Source organism: Poecile atricapillus, chromosome Z, assembly GCF_030490865.1.
Source record: "Poecile atricapillus isolate bPoeAtr1 chromosome Z, bPoeAtr1.hap1, whole genome shotgun sequence".
Lineage (NCBI taxonomy): Eukaryota > Metazoa > Chordata > Aves > Passeriformes > Paridae > Poecile > Poecile atricapillus.
Window position 1 is genome coordinate 17,293,643 of NC_081289.1, and position 20,607 is coordinate 17,314,249.

The window sequence follows — 20,607 nt, forward strand, 5'->3', positions numbered from 1 at the left end:
TCTGCAAGGATAATTGAGAAATTAAGTTCTGGTAAGGCAAGTAGCTAGCAAAACTGCAAGTACTGAATTTCTCCTGAAATTAAGCAAAGCAATTTACTACAGTCAAGAGTGAGTACACCTTTTAATACTCAAGCTACACACTTTCCAAAAAATACTATTTTTTACATTTTTCAACAGCACCAATTACAAACTACCCTCTCCCTGTTCCCTCACTGCTCATTCTTGACCCTGACAAAGCATAGTGCTCTGGGCTGATACTGAATTAAGAAAATTACGAAATTAAGATTTTAACTAGAATAGGATCATCTTATGAGAAAATTTAAGGTACAGAAAATATAAAATAATTTATGGTAGGAGCAATGTGGGCGATTAACAATTTCTAGGTGTGGTTAAAAGTTAAAAACAAGTCTATACACCTCATGCTTGTAGAAGGAATGTAAAGTACTCAATGACTGCCAAGGTGAAATGAATAGTCCAAGGCTATATATAATATATCATTCCACTTGTCTTAATGCTTAGTTAGAATAGGACCATATATCGTTTACTTGTCTTGTGTTTGTAGAAGGAGACAAGAAGTGTGGACTATTGTGGAAAGGAAGGATCCGTGTCTGCACCTGCAGGCAAGGAATATTAACTATGTCCAAGAGTACCAGGAGAGCTGCCAACAGGACACAGTTGAAAAGTTCAAGCCCGAGGAAGATTTCATTAACAGGACCCCAAGCCCCACTTCAAAAGAACTGAGCATGCCCAGAGGGGCGTGGAGCTCATTACCATATGAGGCAGAAGCAGGCGGAGTCAGACAATGAATATGTATTTGTATATGTACAGTATAATTGTGAATATGTATTTGCATGTGTATTGTGTAATCCTATGCATATGTGATACTTTGAGGAATAAACAGAGAATAAGGGGCAGTGGTGGAGCACACAGGTCTTTGAGAGGTGACTCCACGTGCCGCACAGCCGTAATAAAAAAATAAAGCATACCACCTTCTAACTTTAAATAGAGAGTACTTTGACCGTGATTTTACTGCTTCAATACCAAAATCAGCTAGGGAGGAAACTTTCAAATAGAATTTTAAGTATTAAAAAGCAGGAATTTTTTATTGCAGCATGCTGGATACACAGAGGGTGTTTCCTCTAATCTCCTCTAATCTGATGTGTTGCAAAACTTTACAAAAAAGATTATTTATTCCATCATGATCATAAATATTGATTACAGTGTACTTCCTGGCTGATACATACACATCACTTCTCCTAGAACTAATTTGCACACATCCACCTCTTAGTAGGAGTCCTTTTATGTTCCTACAGGGTCCTCTGAAGGGGTCTCTGGTGATTGTATTCACTGAGAGCCCCCAGTGTTAAAGGGGACTTTTCCTTGAATTTCTCTTAAGGCGTGAACTGTTGCCTCCTTTTATGTAACTACCATAAAACTCACTGTATTCCTCATTATCTATTTATCCCCTGGTTCCAGCTACATAGAGCATCCTGTGTGTCTACTTACACATTCTTTTATCTACTTCTTTAGAACACATTGTTCCCTTATTTGGATAAGTAAGGCATCATTATGTTCTGTTCCTTTTGTCAAGGTTAACACAGGTGTCTGAGTCAGTCTTTGCATGTGTTTGGGAGATGGGCATAGACACAGAATGAGACTGGCAAACCAATTCAGACATGGACGTATTTTTCCTGCTCTCCCAAACTTCACTTTCATCCCCTGTTCTGCTTCACTGACCAAATGCACTACTGACTACTGTGAAGCAACACACGAAGCAGCACAAGGATGGGAAGAGGATAACACCACCACTGAAGATTAAACATGGAGCCACTGAACCAGATCAGCAGCATTAACCAGGGTTTGTAAATCAGCTTGAGTTGAAAATATGGAAGACAAGGAAGAGGAGGCAAGAAATTAGGGAACATACTAACAAAAACCAAATGTTTCATATGCCTTTTCAGCAACAGAATATTGCCAACTACCTGTTCAAGAAATCACTTAGAATTTCTAGTATTAGATGGGAAAAGGAAAAAAAAAGGAAAAATTGCCTACATCTCTCAAAATCTTTATGAATTTTCTTTTCTAGAATTCCTTAAGCTGCCTAGCCTTATGTCACAGGTTTCTTCTGCCACTGTGTGAGAGCAAACTTGCTTTTGTTATAATCCTGGATTGATGACTGCTACACAAATCAGTTTTAACCCAGAATTAGTCAACCTTAGGATGATGAATTTAAGCAAAAGATCTCAAGTATCAGGGTTTATATTTGTCAAAGTAATTCTATAGATTCTATATCTAAGTAATTCTATAAGATTCTTATTTCTTTTTAATGGAGCAAGCACAGGAAGGCAAAAACATATGACTTAAATTGAGAGGAGTTTCATAATCATCATCATGGTAATTGTGAGGATAGTGAGTGAGCAGATCCCACATTTTTATCTGCTCCTCTGTTCCAGGTGTAAGGAGTTAAAAAAACACAGTTGTCTGTCTCAAACATTGTAACAGCCACAGAAGGACCTTGCCATGAGATAAGCATAGAATGGAGTGACAAGACAGCGCTATCTCCCGGCCTGGCAGAGGTGAGACCTGGTTAGCTCATTCTGGGTAATGCACCCAGACAAAACTTCCCACTGTGGAAACATGTGTAAAGAAGCAACTGCTCCTATGCATATCACTCGTCAGAGATCACCCCAAGTTCTGGCACAGCTGACATCTGTGACCACCACCAACCACTGAAGCTGCCTGAATAATGCCTCCCTGGATACCTGGAACTTTAACTGTAAGATAAGCCACCACAGCAGACACGTGAGATAAAAGGGGTGCTATTGCCTGAATGTTATCTCACATCTAGGGGGAGGCTAACAAAGCTGGGGGAGAAGAATGTATCACTGATAATGCACACAACTTCGGAATTTGTGGGCTACAAGGAAAGCCAGCTCAGCAACTGTGCTGAAATCAGCTTGGATTTGGTAAAACGTAGTTCCGGCAGGGGGAGAGCGCAACCACCAACTCAAACAAAGGGGAAGACTGAGTACAAGGACTAATTAGCTTTAGAAGCAAAAGAATCAATTAACCAATAGAATAGAAGAAGTGTGTAGCCAATGAGCAGTAATTTGTTTCATTGCTAGTATGTATGAATAGTGAAAAGACCTGGAGAGTCCCACTACTGAGAAGACCAGGGTGAAGAAGGATCAAAAGGACACCACTAGATCTACAGGTGGCGACTATCTTCTACCTGATCTCTCTCTTTCTGCTTTTTTCCAATTCTTTCTACCCTTCTCCCTGCCATCCCATGTTAAATAAAATCTGCATTATTGACTTCAGTGTATGATCTTGTTTGAACCTTAATTTGGGCAGAGGCACATCTCAATAGCTGGATCTTAGCATCAGGAGCATTGTTTTTTCAGCTGTAAAGGGAGCTGCGTCAAGCACATGTGGCTCTTGAACAGGAGAAGTAAAAGAGAAGACCTCCACTCTTCTTAGCAGCATTCTTACAAAAAGCAAGCAGTTGTGGAATCTCACATTCAGATTTTGCTTGAACCAGGACAGGACACCACAATGCTAACAAAAGTAGCAATGCTGGCTCCCATGCTCATTCATTTCTGTCCCACGACAACAGGAAGATTTGTGCTGCCACGCAGCAAGTTGGATTAGGGATTGATTAGGGATTCAATGGGGAGAAAAAAGTGTTTCACCCCACTGGCTACAGGCTCATAACACATGCACCTCTTTCAAGGAATTTTAGTTAGGAAAAATCAAGGCCCATTCTTAGTCTTCTTCACAAGTTATATGCTGCATTTGCAAGGGCACCGCAAGCCATTCAGCAGAATGGATTTACAGTGTATACAGTATTATTTCCAACTCTAAACTCAATTTCCTGGGAGTACATTCGAGACCACTGAAGCATCCCAAGACAATAGGAGGAGACTGCTCTGGTTTGCCCCAGTTTTGACTCATTTGCGTCTTCACTGTTGCAAACAAGTTTCAGAGCCAATTTAATAAAGCCACTGGATGATCATTTGTATATCCAAGAGGGTATTTTTGTTAGTAGATGCAAAGTGCTTTACTAAAAGGAGGACTTAATAGTTCCCTGTCTTCAGATTAAATCAGTCAAAAAATCCACCAGTTTTCTGAAAGAGAGTTCTCTTTATTAAATAGAGTGCTCAGAAGCAACCGGCAATTTTACCTGCAATGACACAGTCATTACAGAATAAATAAATTAGGGTTTCATACAGCAATCTTTCCCAGTTTTACAGATGTTTTGCTTAAAATTCTAACTAGAGATTTCAGAACAAAAAATATTAACAGCAAGTTACATATGCAGTTAAAATGTTTAAAACATGGACATGTTAAGTAAAACTAATAAAAGGTATGTCAGGGATTGAAGACAGCACCAGCTATAAAATTTTTAACATAACTACACAGAAAATTTGGGTGCATCAACTGTGAGATACAGATTCTTTTCTCCACTTGCTCTTTCTATAGATACCATTAATACTTACAAGCATTTTCATTAAAATGCATGGGTTTGAGGGTAAGCTGGTTATATTTACACAGGTCATGTTTCCCAGTTAAGAACAAGCACTTAGAAAACTTAATTTGAGAGGCAATATCATGCGCAGTATCATCTGAATCAATTTTAAAAATAATTACTGCTTTCCTCTTGCTTCTCATTAAGCCACTACTGGTGCTGCAAAATTGGCAACTTCTTCAAACCAGTTTGTTCCAGAAAAAGCTGCTCCCATCTAGTTGTGACAGCCTGCTGCTGCTAGTAGAGGGGAGATAGGTTAAACCAATAAGCAGGCACATCTCAAGGGAAAACTGGCACCTACTGACAAGATATAAACATTCCAACCAACCACCAATCTAGCAAAAAAGTTTATTAAAATTATAATTAATTAGTTGTTAATTTAAATTATTTTAAATCCTTTAAAATGCAAATAAATTAAAACCAGACAAAGACTATTAGCTGTAATCCCCCCTCTGGAAGAGTGTTACAGGCCAGTTTTTATGCTGCAGTACATTGACTTTCTTGGAAAGCACTGCAGAGCTGAATTAAAATATTTCAGCTGCGCTGTGAAATGGTTCATTGTTTTTGCTATACATGCCCAATCTTCAAACATTTTAGATAGTGTGTATTAGACTTCAAAAATTGCCAATTTTGCAAGGATTGACCCTTCAGCCACTTCTGAATACCTTAAGAAATTTTGATGTCAGAGTTTACATTCACATCCAAAGCTGTCCAATACATTTTCTTCAGCTACACAATTATAAGAAGTGTCATAATGCTAACAAAAGGAAGCATTGTTATTGTGGGGTAGACAATGTTTAAGTGCAAGATGATGAACAAAAAGTCTCACTGTCTTGCAATGAACGTGCTTCAACGACGATGCAGAAGCTGCCAACAATTAAGCCAATTGTCACTGCTGCCTGTGATGAGCATTTCTTTCATCAGAATTAAAATACATTCTTTCCAGTCCTGAAATTGTCAAGTATTTCCAAACGGTATGAAATGAATTCAGACATATAACATGCAAGGATTTTTAAGGTTTTGTGATTTTCTTGCATCGTTTTCTCTGATCAGCCAAGTATTTCATTTTGAAATAACATTTTGAAAGTGGGTTTAATGCTGTTTAGATTTATACATTCTACTGAAATACCATTTTGCAGATACTCTAGGATCTTGCCAACAGTGCTCAAGTCCATTGTATCCGTGTGTGTTTCTGGAACAAGGAAATTAGTACCTTTCTCCATAAATAGCAGCATGTTAACATGTTATAATTAATGTTTTAAAAAAAAGATGACTACGATAAAAAAAAAAAAATTGTTGTCAGAATCTCTGGTATGAAGACGGACCCTGCCTTAGAGCACAGCACAGCTAATAACAATTTCTTTGTAGCACTGTATTTCATACTCTGGTCTTCATCTTTTTGAGTTCTCATCTACAACCACCTGTTAGTTCAGCAGTCGCAGTAAAATGCATCTATTCCCAGAAATCAGTTATAAAAAATAGCAGGTTAGCAGAGTATAATTTGGACAATTGGAGCCAGTCTCAACCCAAAGAACCAAGCCCTTCTCAAGCACTGAAAGAGTTGGTTCTTTTTAATTCTTTGTTGAAAGGATGAAAACTACATTCCAACATGTGACACTCCTGAGTGTTTCACCCACTTCTTCTGTTTAGCCCTAGCTACCTTAATGTTCCCATCAACACTGAGCAGATGTGAAGGTAAAAAAAAGCCTGAAAATATAACTTCTAAGAACTGGATCGTATTAAGGGAACCAAATTAGTAGTGGGAACAATAGTAGGTAACAGGCTTTAGTCAGAGTATTTCAGTATAACTGTCATCCAAACAGAAATGATAACGCAACTCAAGGCCTTTGACTAGCTCATGTTACTCCCTCTCTTCTTCAAGGGCTCAGATGCATCCTTGCAACCTGTTCCTTCACAAGTCTCCTTCCATTCTCAATATGTTCACCACTCAGTAACTGGAAACTACCTAAGAGACTTGGCAAACTACCCTCTTGGCCCTCATTTTTCCAGCCACTAGCCTCAGGGGAGCAATTCAGGTTCCTAAACAGACATACCTAATTTGAGGGTAATATCCTGCCTGGCTTCCAACTACTATTCCAGAAGGAAATAGGGCTCCTGTGGATTGTGCAGTACATCTACCAGCCCTTTCAAAAATACTACAGGCATCCCAAAAATTCAGAAATGCCAGAAGATATTCTAGTTCAGATAACTGAATTTCAACTTACCTGCCTATTCTATGCCATGTATTTTTGATATTGTGATTTTAAATTCCTGTTGGAGAATACAACTGAGGCACACAGATCTCTGCACCCTAACAAACTGCAGTCTGAAGCTCCAAAGGAAAACTTGTTTTAAAATGCTGAAGTGTCAATATTCAGAGCCATCAACTTAACTGCAGTGTTCACAGCATCTGTCCATATTCTGCTACGTGGAGTAGCATGACTGGTTTCACTGTTAAAGCAGATATTTACACTTGGTCAGATGAATTATACCTTGAAAACATCCACTTCTTTCCAGTAACTACATTAATACTCTTATCCACTACTGGGCATTCACTTCAATTGCAAGAATTGCTCTGATATTCTAAAACCAGTCATTAAGAGAGGAGAATATCCTCCAAGTCTACTGTAAGCTACACTTTTGGGTAGCTTACAGTAGACTTTTGGAATAAAAAGCCAGCTCACTTTATATTCTTCTCTTACATGTGCCCAGTATGCCACAGCACCCTTGTAAGGGTTCAAAAAGCAAGGTGCCCAGCTTTTTCTAGTTCCCACATAGCTTTAAGGCTACCAGGCTGGAGCATTATATGCACTGTGAGATTCACACATGGTTATGCAGCCTGCAAGAACCATCATTAATTAAAGAAGCAGTGTTATCTCCTCTGACATTGTATTAATATGAAAATTACTGAATGTAACTAATAAAACATATTCCTTCTGGGTTGAAGAGATGCACTAATTGATCAAGTAAGAACAACAGGGATTTCTAACAGCTGCCCTACAGCTTTCAGAAAACAGCAGGTTACAGAGCCAGCAGTGATACTGCTTATGTTCCCATGGTGTATCTCCTTCTGTTGCTGTAATCTGCAGTAGATAACTGAACCATGAGCCAGAGCCTGTTGGCTGATGTGAATGAACATCCACGTCCACTGAAGAAATCTAGTCTTCCTATGGAAGTTTCCTCCGTGTTCTCAGAGCTAAAGAACTCCTTCAAAGGCGCTTTCCCAGCGTGACACTCTCAGCGCTAAGAAAATTCACGTTCTACCAAAACTGGTCTCCATAAGTGCCATTTACATACCTTCTGTCCTTTAGACTCACTCAATCTCTTTTCCACTTCTTGCACCATACTGCCTCAAAGGATTGAAAATTAAGTTCTTGGCATTCAATAACAGCTTGGGAATGAACTAGGATTGTATTTCTATTCCTTCTTTATTTTTAAGGAATAATCACAAGGGTTCCACCATGGCATTGTGGTTCTTAATCTTCTTGTCTGGCATAATGACAAATGAAAAGCAAAAACCAGCCACAACTTTAAGCCAGAACAACAGCGACTCTAGCTAAAGTTTGAAGCCAGACATCCTGCAGCTTACAACACCTACACTATATTCTCAAAAATTTACATCAGTCAAAAAGGCAGCCAAAGGAAACCATTTTAAATCTGACCTCCTCTCAGTGGAACTGGGAGCCGGGAAAAGGAAAAAAACTCCACACAATACATACAATCAGATTGGAACACAATACAATAATGCTGTTGCTAAATGGACTTTTAAAGGATACAAGACTAGCATTTAGCTTTTTAAAGAATCCAGACTACATTCAGCTCTTGCATAAGGGGTGGAATTGCAGCAAAGAGGACTGTCAACTGAATCCATTTGGAATACCCATAAACAAAATCATCTTCGTTTTGCCAAAACAGCTTCTAGAATCCTTATCTTGAGGAGAGATCTTTGGCTCTGTTGAGTGTCAATGTCTCTGATAATCTAGAAGACACATGAGCTACCACAAATCATGGGTTTGCTTCTAACTTGTGTCTAGTCCAGCTATAAAGCCATTTCTGAAAAGGAAAAGGCAACAGAGTACTGTCTCCCTGCACGATCCATCAAAACACACACAATTTTACTGATGGTGCCAGTGCCATGTATCAAATACTTATCAACCAAGTGATAAAAGCAATACTTGCAAGTCATTCTTATGGTAGTTATAGGAGTTATGACAAACATAAAGACTGTTTTCTTTCCTATTTTGTTTAAAATTCACTGCTAGATGAGGGAAGCCCACAGGTCTTCCCACATGTTCCATTCCAGAAACTTCTGCACACTCTTTCACAAGACTGGACTCTGCCTTTGCTATGAAGCAGAAAATAAACATTCCATTTAACAACTTGGAGTGCAATATTTGAAGAAGGAGCTGCTAGCATCTCTGGACTGCCATTCAGATAAACTATCTGAATGCCACCTATGTTTATCCAAGGAAAGAATTCTATGTGTCTGTTTTGAGGTAATACTTACTCACGTAACATTTAACACATCAGCTCTGAAACCATATTTGAGTATCTTGCATAGAGAAGGGACTGAAGGAAAGTTTAGAGCTCCTCAAAGGACATAAAGTTCCTTTAACAGTTGATTAAACTAAACAATCTAAGTACTCCTAAGTTCAGCAATTTCCAAGATATGCTAGCCAGTGGGTTATACCCTCACTGTCCCTTCTCCCTACTTCCAATGGGAAGATAAAACTGAACTACTGAAGGCCAAGTAGTCTGTAGTTAGTAAACTCAACACAGTCCATAACCTAAAACAAGTGAAAACAATAGCTGCTAATGTGTGATGAGAGGCCCCCAAACAAGATAAAAGCAAATAAGGAACAGAACTATTGAGTGCTGAAAACAAACTGCTTAAGCAAGGAAAGGTAGGAATCTGTAAACATAAAAAAGAGATAACTATAATCCAGACATACGATACCCCCAGGGTTTCAAAGTTCCCAGATATTTAGCCATTACTGAGGTCCTGCTAAGGGACACTACCCACCATTATACAGCTCTACATTCATTCAACAAAGCTTATCTGCTAAATAGACTGTTTTTATCTCAGTGTCCAACCGATGAGTTACCTACTACCCTAATTTATCACTTTGAGGCTGTGATACTGAAATCAGCCAGACAGAAACTATCTAACAAGTTTTGAGTATTAGAAAACAGGCACTCTTTATTACAATGCACTGGTCACTTGGAGGATCTTTCCTCTAACCAAGTGCCCTGAGTGTCAGGTAAACAGGTTTTCATCATAAACACTGATGACATATTCATTAGCTATCCCCATTTACTTGATGTATATGTATTACTTTATTTGATATAGTCACTTATCAGTGAGAGTCCTTTCGGGATTCTTTGGGGGTCTTTTTCAGTGGTCTTCAATGTCCAGTATCCTTTTCAGGCAGCTGTTCCTCGACCCCCACTTTTGAGTAAGCACAATATGATTGTTTTCCATAACTTCAGCCTTGCAGAACTGAGCTGGCATCCTACTTACCTTTTGCATGACTTCTGTTTGCCTAAGTTACATCCTTTATTTCTACAAGGCTGTACTGTTCTGTTCTACTGTCCTCAGACTAAAATGGTGTTCTGTTGTACCATTAGCTGGCAATGCTATGAATTCTAACTTTTACTTGAAAACTGTTGAAACAATTGTTCCAAGTCATCAAAGTTTTTCCAAAGGCAAAGAAAATTCAAAGCTGCTACCCCTTCTCCTTAAACCAACTGGTGAGGAGAGCATGTAATTTACATTCCTACATTACTTCAGCAACTAGTTTACTCATTTTAAAGCAAAGTCCAAGTCAGAAAAATATATGTGTTTCAATTCACACTTTTGCTGTTCAGGACAATTTTGCATACTGCTTATTTCTGGTAACAGACTTGGTGCTGGGCTGTTTTGTCGAGGCACTGCACCTTGCATTTAAAATTAGAACCTTGCTCCCACTTTAAAATGTCTCATTCTCCAGTCCCAGCAGTGCTGCAGCTCTCTCCCTCTTTCTTTCCACCTACTCATTCCCTGTGCAGCTGCCAGCATTCCCTCCCCTAAGAGCATCAGTGTTACAAATATCCTGACATAGCAAGTTCAGCAGCAGCCGTCTAAGCACAACATGAACTTGTGTGAGGGCTGGATTATAGCATTAGCTCAACAATTAGTTTAGCTCATACATCCTTGACCATGCTCAGACTCTAGAGTACATGCCCAGAAACAAATTAAGTCAATCAAGTAAGTTTTAATAGATACTTTCTGACCTCATGTAGCCATCCTAGAAAATACGGGGGGGGGGGGGGGGGGGAAATCCAAGTCAACATGTATGTTAAAATAGTCCTGATTCTTTTTTACGACCTACAGTCCAGACAGATGTGTTAGCTCATTGGGAAAATTATACAGTCACTTTTCAAATTAGGCAATCATTTTAGTTCAAAGGGTATTTGCACTACAGTCTTGTTTTATTCAAATTGCACTATATTCACTTGAGGGACTACAGTTGAAAGGGAAACTCTCCATTTTAATAGTGAGTTGCCTGTGGCAACTTAGTTATTAATCAGAAGCAGAAATCTTTCTACATTCAGAAGGCAAATGTCTTATTTCCCCTGTCCATGTACTCTAACTTACAGAGGACTAAGCACTAGAGTTGCAGATTTCTTTTTTGAAATGAGGATGTCTCCATGACCCAAATCCACAGACAAGGGCCCTCAAAACCCATGGGTGCTGAGCTGAGCCTTGCTTACTGTCATCCTTTTCCCATAGCCCACTGATAAACTTCAAAAATAACTAGAAACCTTGTTTAACATCAGTCCTTTATCATATTAGTAATGTATGTAAGGTAATATGCAATTTTCTCCCACATAAAAGCTTCAAATAAGCCTTTACTTGAATCACTGGAGAGACAGTATCAAGTAATTAGGGACATTCCTTGGCTCAACCTTCAGTTTCACAGTTGATTTTACAAGACTGTTTCCTGTTAAAAACGATGTTATTTTCTTACTTACTTTACACAACTGTTTCATGATTTTTTTGATGGTATTTATGGTTTTACACATACTCTCTGGCCAGTAGGTTAAAAAGTAGATAATTTGGTCAGTTCAACTATGGCACCTTCACCGTCAAAGCACATTTGAAGTGCAAGTACTTCAAACATACACAATTTCATAGCAACCTAATTGCTGAGGTGAATTTTATAAGCATCACTGGAATTTTTCTACACAAACATCTTTTTCTGTGACCTTTAAATTTGCCAAAGAAAAAAGAATGCATCAGAAAACTGCTATAGCACATAAAAGTTAAATCTAAAATAGTAACTCCAGTAGAAGATTTTGATACTATTAACAGTTCGGTGGGATCATCTGTACTGGCCCACAACCCACACTTCAGGCCATATGCACCTGAAGAACCCTGCCTGAGCAGTGTGTTATGGAGACCATGTGGAGCAGAGCCCATGGAGAACCCTGTGCTGGAGCAGGTGGATGCCTGAAGACAGCTGTGACCCCATGGGAACCCTATGCTGGAGCAGGCTCCTGGCAGGACCTGTGGATCCATGGAGAGAGAGGCCCACACTGGAGCAGGTTTGCTGGCAGGACTTGTGACCCCCTGGGGGACCCACACTGGAACAGTGCTCCTGAAGGATTGCACCCCATGGAAATGACCCATGCTGGAGCCGTGTGTAAATAACTGCAGCCCGTGGGAAGGATTCACATTGGAAAAATTTGTGGAAAGCTGTATCCCATTAGAGGGACCCCATAATGGAGCAGCAGAAACATCATGTGATGACCAGAACACAGTCCCCATCCCTGTCTCCTTGAGCCACTGAGCAGGGAAGAGGTAGTGAATTGGGCATAAAGTTAAGCATGAGAATGAGGGAGGGGTGGGGGAAAGGTTTTTTTAAAGTTTGCTTTCACTTCTCATCATCCTACTCAGATTATGATTGGTCATAAATTCAATAATTTCCCCAGAATAATTTCCCTAAACTGAATCTGTTCTGCCTATGATGATAATTGCTGAGTGATTCCCCAGTCCTTATCTTGACCCACAAGACTTTTGTTACATTTTCTCTCCCTTTTCCAGTTGCAAGAGGGAGTGACAGAGGAGCCTTGATGGGCATCTGGCATCCATCCAAGGTCAAACACTGCACTAGGGTATTAAAGTACTTCATTTTACTGCAAAAATCTTTTAAAAGTCTAAATTCCCAGTTTTGGAAATAATGGATTTTTTAACCTAATCAGTTACTCACCCTGAAATACAGTGCTGTTTAGAATTCACTTAAAGTTCCTTTTGGTTTTCCCCTGACTTGTTTTTAGACTAGATACAACAGGCAAAATACCAGCTTTACAAGTTTACAGTTACTGGGAAATTCCACTAAATAATATGGAAATTCCTCCTACAGCATCTTAGCAAACACACACAATAATGGAATAAAGATTTTCCTGCACAAAAGATAAGTTTCTTTAACAACACTACATTCAGAATCAAGAGTTTCAATAAAAGTTCTTTCTCAAATTTAACAAACTGGGTGAACTTGAGAGAACGTGGTCACTTTGTAGTACTCATGGAATTCAGGAGACCAAGCTAAAAGCCTGCTGCATTACTGAGTAGTTCTTCAGGACATTTTTCCTAGGAATAAGCTAGCCCACAAAAACATTCTTACACTTGCCTCTTCATGAACATATGCACCACTGTTTTCCCTTGCTCTTCAGACACGACATTTTCTGAAGAGGTATCTCTATTATAAGCATTAAAACAACCCCAATACACTTTCCATTAGACACACACCTGAAAATTTTTAATACATTAGTATATATATGCTGTTCTTATGATCCTTTCACCTTATGATCTAAAATTCCTTTCCACTGCTAAAAGACTAATTGCTTACCAGAGACATTATAAGACGATTTGGTATTGAAACAGAGCTAGGTTGGCCTCTGAGGATAGAAATAATCATCTGGAAAGTTTCACACAATGACACAGCTATTTTGATAATTTCTACAGCCTAATTTCTCTAAGGCTTCCAATTGGAATGAGCTTGGTAACTGCAGTTGTTCTAACACTCAACTGAGGTTCCTGATGGCTTCAGCTTTTCAATCTCCCACTTTCTATGTGTGAAAGAAGCAAGAACATAAATGCATTCAAACTATCCTAGAAATACTATTCTGCGTACATAAGACAATAAACATCTATTACATCTATTAATCATATATCAGAGCAAGCAGGATTCAAGTTTATTTCCACAACATGCAGTTGCCTGCCTTAATAAAGGCTGCATAGGTGTGCCTCCAGATTTTTATGAAATTCCTAGTAGAAGAGAAAGCAGTAACTTTTGGCAAATATATCCCTACTTCAAATTACACTAGTACAATAAGTATCATATCCCATTGCATACATCTTGAGAGCATACTTTTTTCATAAAAGAAGGGTATTATAACTAGAAAAATAAGAAATTTCTCTAGGTAGTTCATTAATATTTTAAGCTTTTAATAGCTTCATAACTTTTTAACCAAGAGCTTTGTCCGTTGCAGGGTGTCAAAACAATAATATTGTATTTCACCTGTAACAATGCTAAATGTATTTCACATATGCAATCCCTGGGGCTCTGGGAATTTTCAATTCAAGGTAAGCATAAATCCAAGTAAGAATGAAAACTAGACATATCTTTCCTATACATATTCCTATGACATACACTATTTCCAAAGATTAGCACTCCCAAATGTCCTTATGTTGGAGGTTAAACAATTCACTTCTTGATGCATCACAGCAGAAACAAGATGATCCATGTGAAAAGGATGCATAGATGTTTGTGAAAGTGAGAGTGTATAGCCACACGAATAAAACGTGGACTCTTTGTAATGGCAAAGATGCAGAGAATTCACTTTAAGCAAGTGGCAATATCAAGGATAGAATGGAAATAATCATTTGTAGCAGAAGATTTAGAAAAAGAATCTTAAGTCTCCTTAGACTACCAAGACATAAAAGAAAAATTGAACTTCACTATAAGAAACCTCAAATGTAGTTATTATAGCCTTCAAACTAATAAGGGTCTCAATCATTATCCAGCTAAAGGAGGGAAGTAAGAAAAGAGACAAGTAATAAAATTTAAGTTGATGTTAAAAAGCTGTATTTTCAAGGTCAAATGAAGTGATGACATCAAAAAGTCCAGATATAAAGATCAGATGAGAAGCTGAAAGCATTTGAAGCTATTTGTAAAAGGACTGTGGTACATAAAAAAGTAGCTGCCATCCGCGTATGTGAGGAGATGTCCAGAGTAAGGCCTTTGTTCCATCATCAGAGAACTTCAAACTCTACTGCCAAGCAAATATTTCTGGGAAGCAACAACCTGAAACATGAACATCTCTGAATCCTTGTTTAGTAATTTTGAAGTATTTATTCCTCAATTAAGAGCATGTATTGAACATATTTGAAATGTTACTCCAGACACTCCCCAAGCATTTAGATCATGGGACTGTCCAAAGATTATATGCTTCTAACAGCCTCATATAAATTTGTCTGTTAACAGGTTTGCTACAGAATAGTTACAGAAAAAGAAAGTTTCCCTCTACTGTTTTGGCACTGACACTGGTAAGATTTCATGATTATGCCTGCATAAAACTTTGCTATGCAGTTCCATTCACAAGTATTTCTCCGCACCAGTTCCAAGTCTATTTTGTGTATAGATTCATGACAAAGAACAAACAAGGCTACTTGAAACTTTAAAAATTTTGAGAAGGAATAGAATTTTGATCTCTAACTTTGCAGCTCTGATGTACCTATTTCACATTTGAAGATTCCAGAAGAGTACTATGGAGGTCTGCACATTACAAACACCACCCTTTAAGTACAGGCCACTAGTCACTCACTGACTGAAGTGCAGCCCAGACAAAATTTGGGCAAATGGCAGACTTTTAATAACAGCCTTTTTTTGTGTATGCTCCAGTTGTAACTCACACAACTGGACAGTAAAGAACAGCCATTTGAGAAACAAAAAGAAAACCCACATGAACATAGCCAAATGGTTAATAGAGGTAGCCATAGATACTTGCTCACAAGTGAGTGTCACATTTACAGAGCTGCTCTTTCAGCACTCTCTGCAGCTCATAATGCTCTGTATGACAATCCATTTTTTGGCAATGCAACACCAAAATTCTCACCTATAGCAAATAAGCTAGCACTGGACATTCAGAAAGCAGATGATCAACTCTCCAGGGCTAAAATCACTGTTGTCTGACACACTGATGATTCTTCAACACCTCCAACTTCAGGAATGGTAGAGAAATCAGAAACTCCAGGGTTTTTTTTCCACAGTTCTTCTATTTCAAAACTGAGTGCATGTGGCAGTATAGAATATATCCATGCCAACTGGCCCCTCCGATTTGCCTTTACAAGAGGAGTACTAGTTAACATTTATCACATGAAATTCCTCTGCATATCTTGCCACTTGTCTGCTATTGTCCATGTTGAATCTTGTATTCAAGTGAGCAGTTCCAGAATTCTTAATTCACTTTAAGCTTGAAGTCCTTTCTTTCACAGTTCCTTAATTAGTTGTTAGAATCTTCACAGAAAGAGAGCAAACTAATCAACTCCTCTGTATGTTGCAAGTTGAAGGCATACTTTAGTAAAGTGAACAAATGTTTCTTCTTGGAAACAGTTTAAATGAAGACAAAAAGCATCTCCAGATTATACTTGGAACTCAACCTCTTTCAGCTACCCGTTTCTCAGCTAATTTCAATACTCATATAACACACAAGGCTAGTTTGGTGAAGCACTTCTCAGATCATATTCTCTCTTTTGTTCAAGACAGGCTCCATTCTACTAATCTTTCATCAGGCTCCTTTTTGTGCAACTCAAGAGCTCAGCACTGGTGCATAAGCAGCCTGTCTACTTATCTCTCAGGACATTTTCATAGTTTGCAATTCTATTGTGTTCCTTACTCAGGACATTCCTTCCAGCAAAAACTGCTTCCTTGATGTTTGTTTCTTCAGTTTAGTCATAGTAATTTCATAATTTACATCATAAGAGTAATTTGTTATCCAGCTTTCTGAGATTATATTATTCAGTTTATTTCTTCATGTCATTCCTCATAAGCATTTTGTACAACATATTACCAGAAGAGGTGACAGTTTTGCACCACTCTGGTCCTTCCTACCATCTTAGAATTTAAGAACTCCTCCAGCTGTAACAAATTTCCTCTATATAATCAGCTTTGGACAATAACAGGTGGGTTCTTTCCCAATCCTAACTTCGAATTCACAGGGTTGTTTTTTTTTTGTACCAGCTGGAAAACAAAGTAGACAATGCACTTCACCAAGTCAGGCTATAGCTAGCTAATATACAGTCTGTGTCATTTTAACCAGGGCAAACACATGATAAGTAAAGATATAAAAAATGCCTCAAGCTGAGTGTGAGTTTCTTCTTCCTACTGGACAATGCACTCTAGTATGGAAGCATGAAAGCAGCTTGGTAGAAAAGTGAATAGGGTAATAATAATTGTCACCAAAAATACAGTATGTCAGTGAATGTGTAGAATGAGGAGTATGTACTGTGAAAGTCATTCATACAGAACCAACTCACAATCAAAAGGAGGGAACAGAGCTACAAGTTTACTATTGCTGTGACTCATTATCAAGCAGATGTTTGAACAGCACTAATCTTTTAATTCTTATGATGCATCTCATTTGTCATTCAGCTACAGATCCCTATTTCTGCTATATATACAGAACATCTGGGAATGGACCTGTGCTGTTCATGACCTCAGATCTCAGAAGACAATGATGCTATTGCCTCTTACACTACCTTGCAAAAAGTTCTGAGCTTGTATCTATGCCCTTTCCTACTTCCAAGTCTGAAAAACGAGGTTCCCATATTTTTTAAATAAAATTTTAAAAGTTTAATAGAAAGACAATTAGGAGATAGAAATAAAATAAAATGTACAAATATGGGCAGGTGCCTCAGCATTCAGCCAAGAGAGCACACCTTACTAAAAAAGGATTGTCCTTTAAAAACAGAACCCTATTACATATTCATAAATTCTCATACATGATTCAAACATTCCTCTTAAGTTTTAGTGTTCCTTTGTTTAGTTTTATCTCAGCCCCTCCCCAATAGATCAATCTTCTTGGCTCTGATGAATTTCACACTCTCTGATAACAGAGGTTCAATTAATTTCTCCCTTGGAGCACTGGTCACTTCTGTCCTCATCTGGATAAGATAATCTAAAAACGCAGGGGGGTTTCTAACTATCTTTGCAGTCTCTGGGCTACATGAACTAAAGCAGGTTTTTTTATTTTAATACCATGCCACAGCCTAACATATATATGTATTATACCACTATTTTTAAGTTTCATCAATAACAGAAATAGAAGGAACTATATTAATACAACAAAGTTTTCTAACCTTATACATGTAACATTCCTTTTAATATTTGCAAAAAGCCAATAATAGAATATGTATCTATAACACAAGAATCTCATCTTGAAATATCTCATCATACTCCAGTCCGTGTTTTTCTGTTCCTCCCATGCAGAATTTCCCATTTCTACTCATAGACATATAAACAATAACATGTCCTGAATCAATCAAGCTGAAGTATATAGGCTTTGGGTCTCACAGACTTTCCCTTTCTATAACTTTTGATTAGGCAGTCTGACTAGGACATACTTTACATGCTAAAATTAAAGACTGAATGAATATACTAACACAGACATTCACACAGATGATGAGGCTCAGCATATCCTGTTAACATACTTCGGAGTTTCTCAGATACTCTGAGGCGAATATTTAACTGTTCCAAATATTTCTTTCTCTGAAGAGGGTGTTTCCTTTACGAATTGCTGCAAACACTTTACGTATTCAAGTGGTAATCTTTGGTCAGAACTCTGGCAGGATGGTGAAGTTTTCCTAAAGTCCATTTAAAGGACTTAAGAATGGTCAACCTGGAGCTACTCCTTTCCACCTGAGCCCCCACGACACATTCCAGCAAGTATAACCTCCACTAATACCTATGGATTAGCTCGATTTCCATCACACTTCCTCCTTCCTATACAAGTTTTTCCGAGACCTTGACCAGCTCCCACTACAGGATGCCTGTTTACACTTTTTTCTAAGACAAAATTGCCTTTAACAAAACTAAGTGATCCACCAAGAGGGCTAGTAGGGAAAAAAAAAAATCAAAAACATTAGGAAAGTAGTTTCAAACTGGAGGAGTTTATTCCATATCTTCTACAGAGATACGTACTTTTCAAACACATTGACACAGGCTACTATGTCAGTACACGAGCTTAACAAAACTTCCTCGCGGCATTCTCCCTTCGGCGCGGTAATTAGCAAGTAAGTGGTGCATGAATGCATTACAGAGCCATCCAGGCTGCCCATGGCGCGGACAAGTGTTGTTATTAGTGCTCGGCCGCCCCGCTCCCCGCCGAGCTCCGCGCACGGCGGATGACACCTGCCGGACTCCCCTCCGGCCGCGCTCCACGCGGAGAAACATCACTCAAAAAAACTCTGTTCTCTCGCTACCTTTTTGTGCCTCGTTATCAGCCCGTGCTCAGGTTTTCCGCCGGCCGGGGGCCAAAGCCTGCCGGCTCCCCCGAGAAGGGCTGCCTGGCCCCGCACCCACGGCCCAGAGCGGGAGGCCGGCTCTCACCGCCTCTCTCCATCCACACAGAGAGGTCCTGGGAAAGCACAATAGTTCTGCCTTCCCTCCGAGGTGGGAAATTTAAAAAAATAACGATTAAAACAAACCAAGCCAAAGCAGAACCCCGCCGCCAGCCTTGGCGCTGGCGAGCAGCGCCCGTCCCGAAAGCTCCGTGCCCCGGCAGCTCCGCGGCCGGGCACCCGCACCCCGCCCACGGCACCCGGTCCCCACAGTTCCCCGTCCCCCCAAACGCGACCTACAGGCCTCCGGGCTGCGGGGTGGAGGGGACAGCACCCCCAGGCAGGGGGTACGGCAGAAGGGTCACTTACTGGGCGTGCAGTGCAGAGGTGAGGCTTGCGAAGAGACGGGCGAGGAGGGAGGCGCCGCCGGCGGCGGCGGTTCCTTGAGGGCGGCGGCGGCCGCGGGGGTCAGGACGGGGGGCAGCATGAGGTACCGGTCGGGCTGCGGCAGGCAGCGCTGGCACACCGAGTGCAGGCAGGGCAGCAGCTTGGGCCGCCGGCTCTGGATGGGCTGCCCGCACACGCCGCAAGTGTCCAACAGGTTGAGCGGGGCCGCGTCCCCGCCGCTCTCCGCCGGGCCCTGCCGGCTCTCGGCCTCGTTCTCCCCGCTCAGCGGCGCCGCCGCTGACGCTGCCCCCGGTCGGTCCGCCGGGCACGGCCCCCCCGACGCCACCACCGCCGCCGCTGCTGCTAACGCCGCTGCCGCCTCTTCCATTGTCCTGCGCCGGCCGCCGCCGGAGAGCCGAAGGGAGGCGGGGCGGCCCCGCCGCTTCCCGCCCGCGCCGCCGCCGCCGCCTCCCGGCCCCCGCCCCGCGGGTGTTGGTGCGCCCGCCCCGGCAGCGGCTGCCCCGCCCCGCCGGGACCGCGCCCCCGCCCCCGCTACGTGCGGCGAGCACTGCCCCGCCCGCCCCGCGGGAACCGGCCCGGCCGCCGCGGAGCCCCGCCCCGCCCCGGGAGCCCCGCCCGCTCCCCGGCACCGGGGACCGCGCTCTCTCCTCTGGGCGGCCGCCTGGAGCTGTCCCGGTGAGAGGGAGGACGGGAAGTTCCTCTTGAATATGAGGAAAAACTTCTTTAGTATGTGCGTGACCATGCTCTGGAACAGGTCACGCAGAGAGGGTGTGGAATCTCTCTCCCTAGAGATGCTCAAGAACCGTCTGGACACAGTCCTGTGCCATGTGCTCTAGAATAACCATGCTTGAGAAGGGAGGTTGGGCCACATGACCCATTGTGGTCCCTTCCAACCTGACCCATTCTGTGATTCTGTGAGAGTCTTTGTCCCTTGGACAGGGTGTTAAAAGAGGTCACCCTTCTCCCTGCCCTATGCGCAGGTGGGAATCTGTAAGTTTTGGCTTGGCAGATCACAGCAATACCACCACATGCAGCCACGGTACCTGACTGAAGCTAATTGGTGATCGGT

The 20,607-nt window shown here is 40.9% G+C and overlaps 1 protein-coding gene across 1 annotated transcript in view; it reads right to left on the bottom strand.

Annotated features, from left to right (window-relative positions):
* LOC131592612 (transcription intermediary factor 1-alpha-like) overlaps positions 1 to 19,999 on the bottom strand; it is a 55,759-nt gene extending 35,760 nt beyond the window's left edge. The window contains exon 1 of the mRNA XM_058864228.1: positions 19,500 to 19,999. Coding sequence (XP_058720211.1) covers positions 19,500 to 19,905 — 406 coding nt within the window. The 5' untranslated portion in view covers positions 19,906 to 19,999. The remainder of the gene's footprint in view (positions 1 to 19,499) is intronic.
* Positions 20,000 to 20,607: the final 608 nt, after the last annotated feature.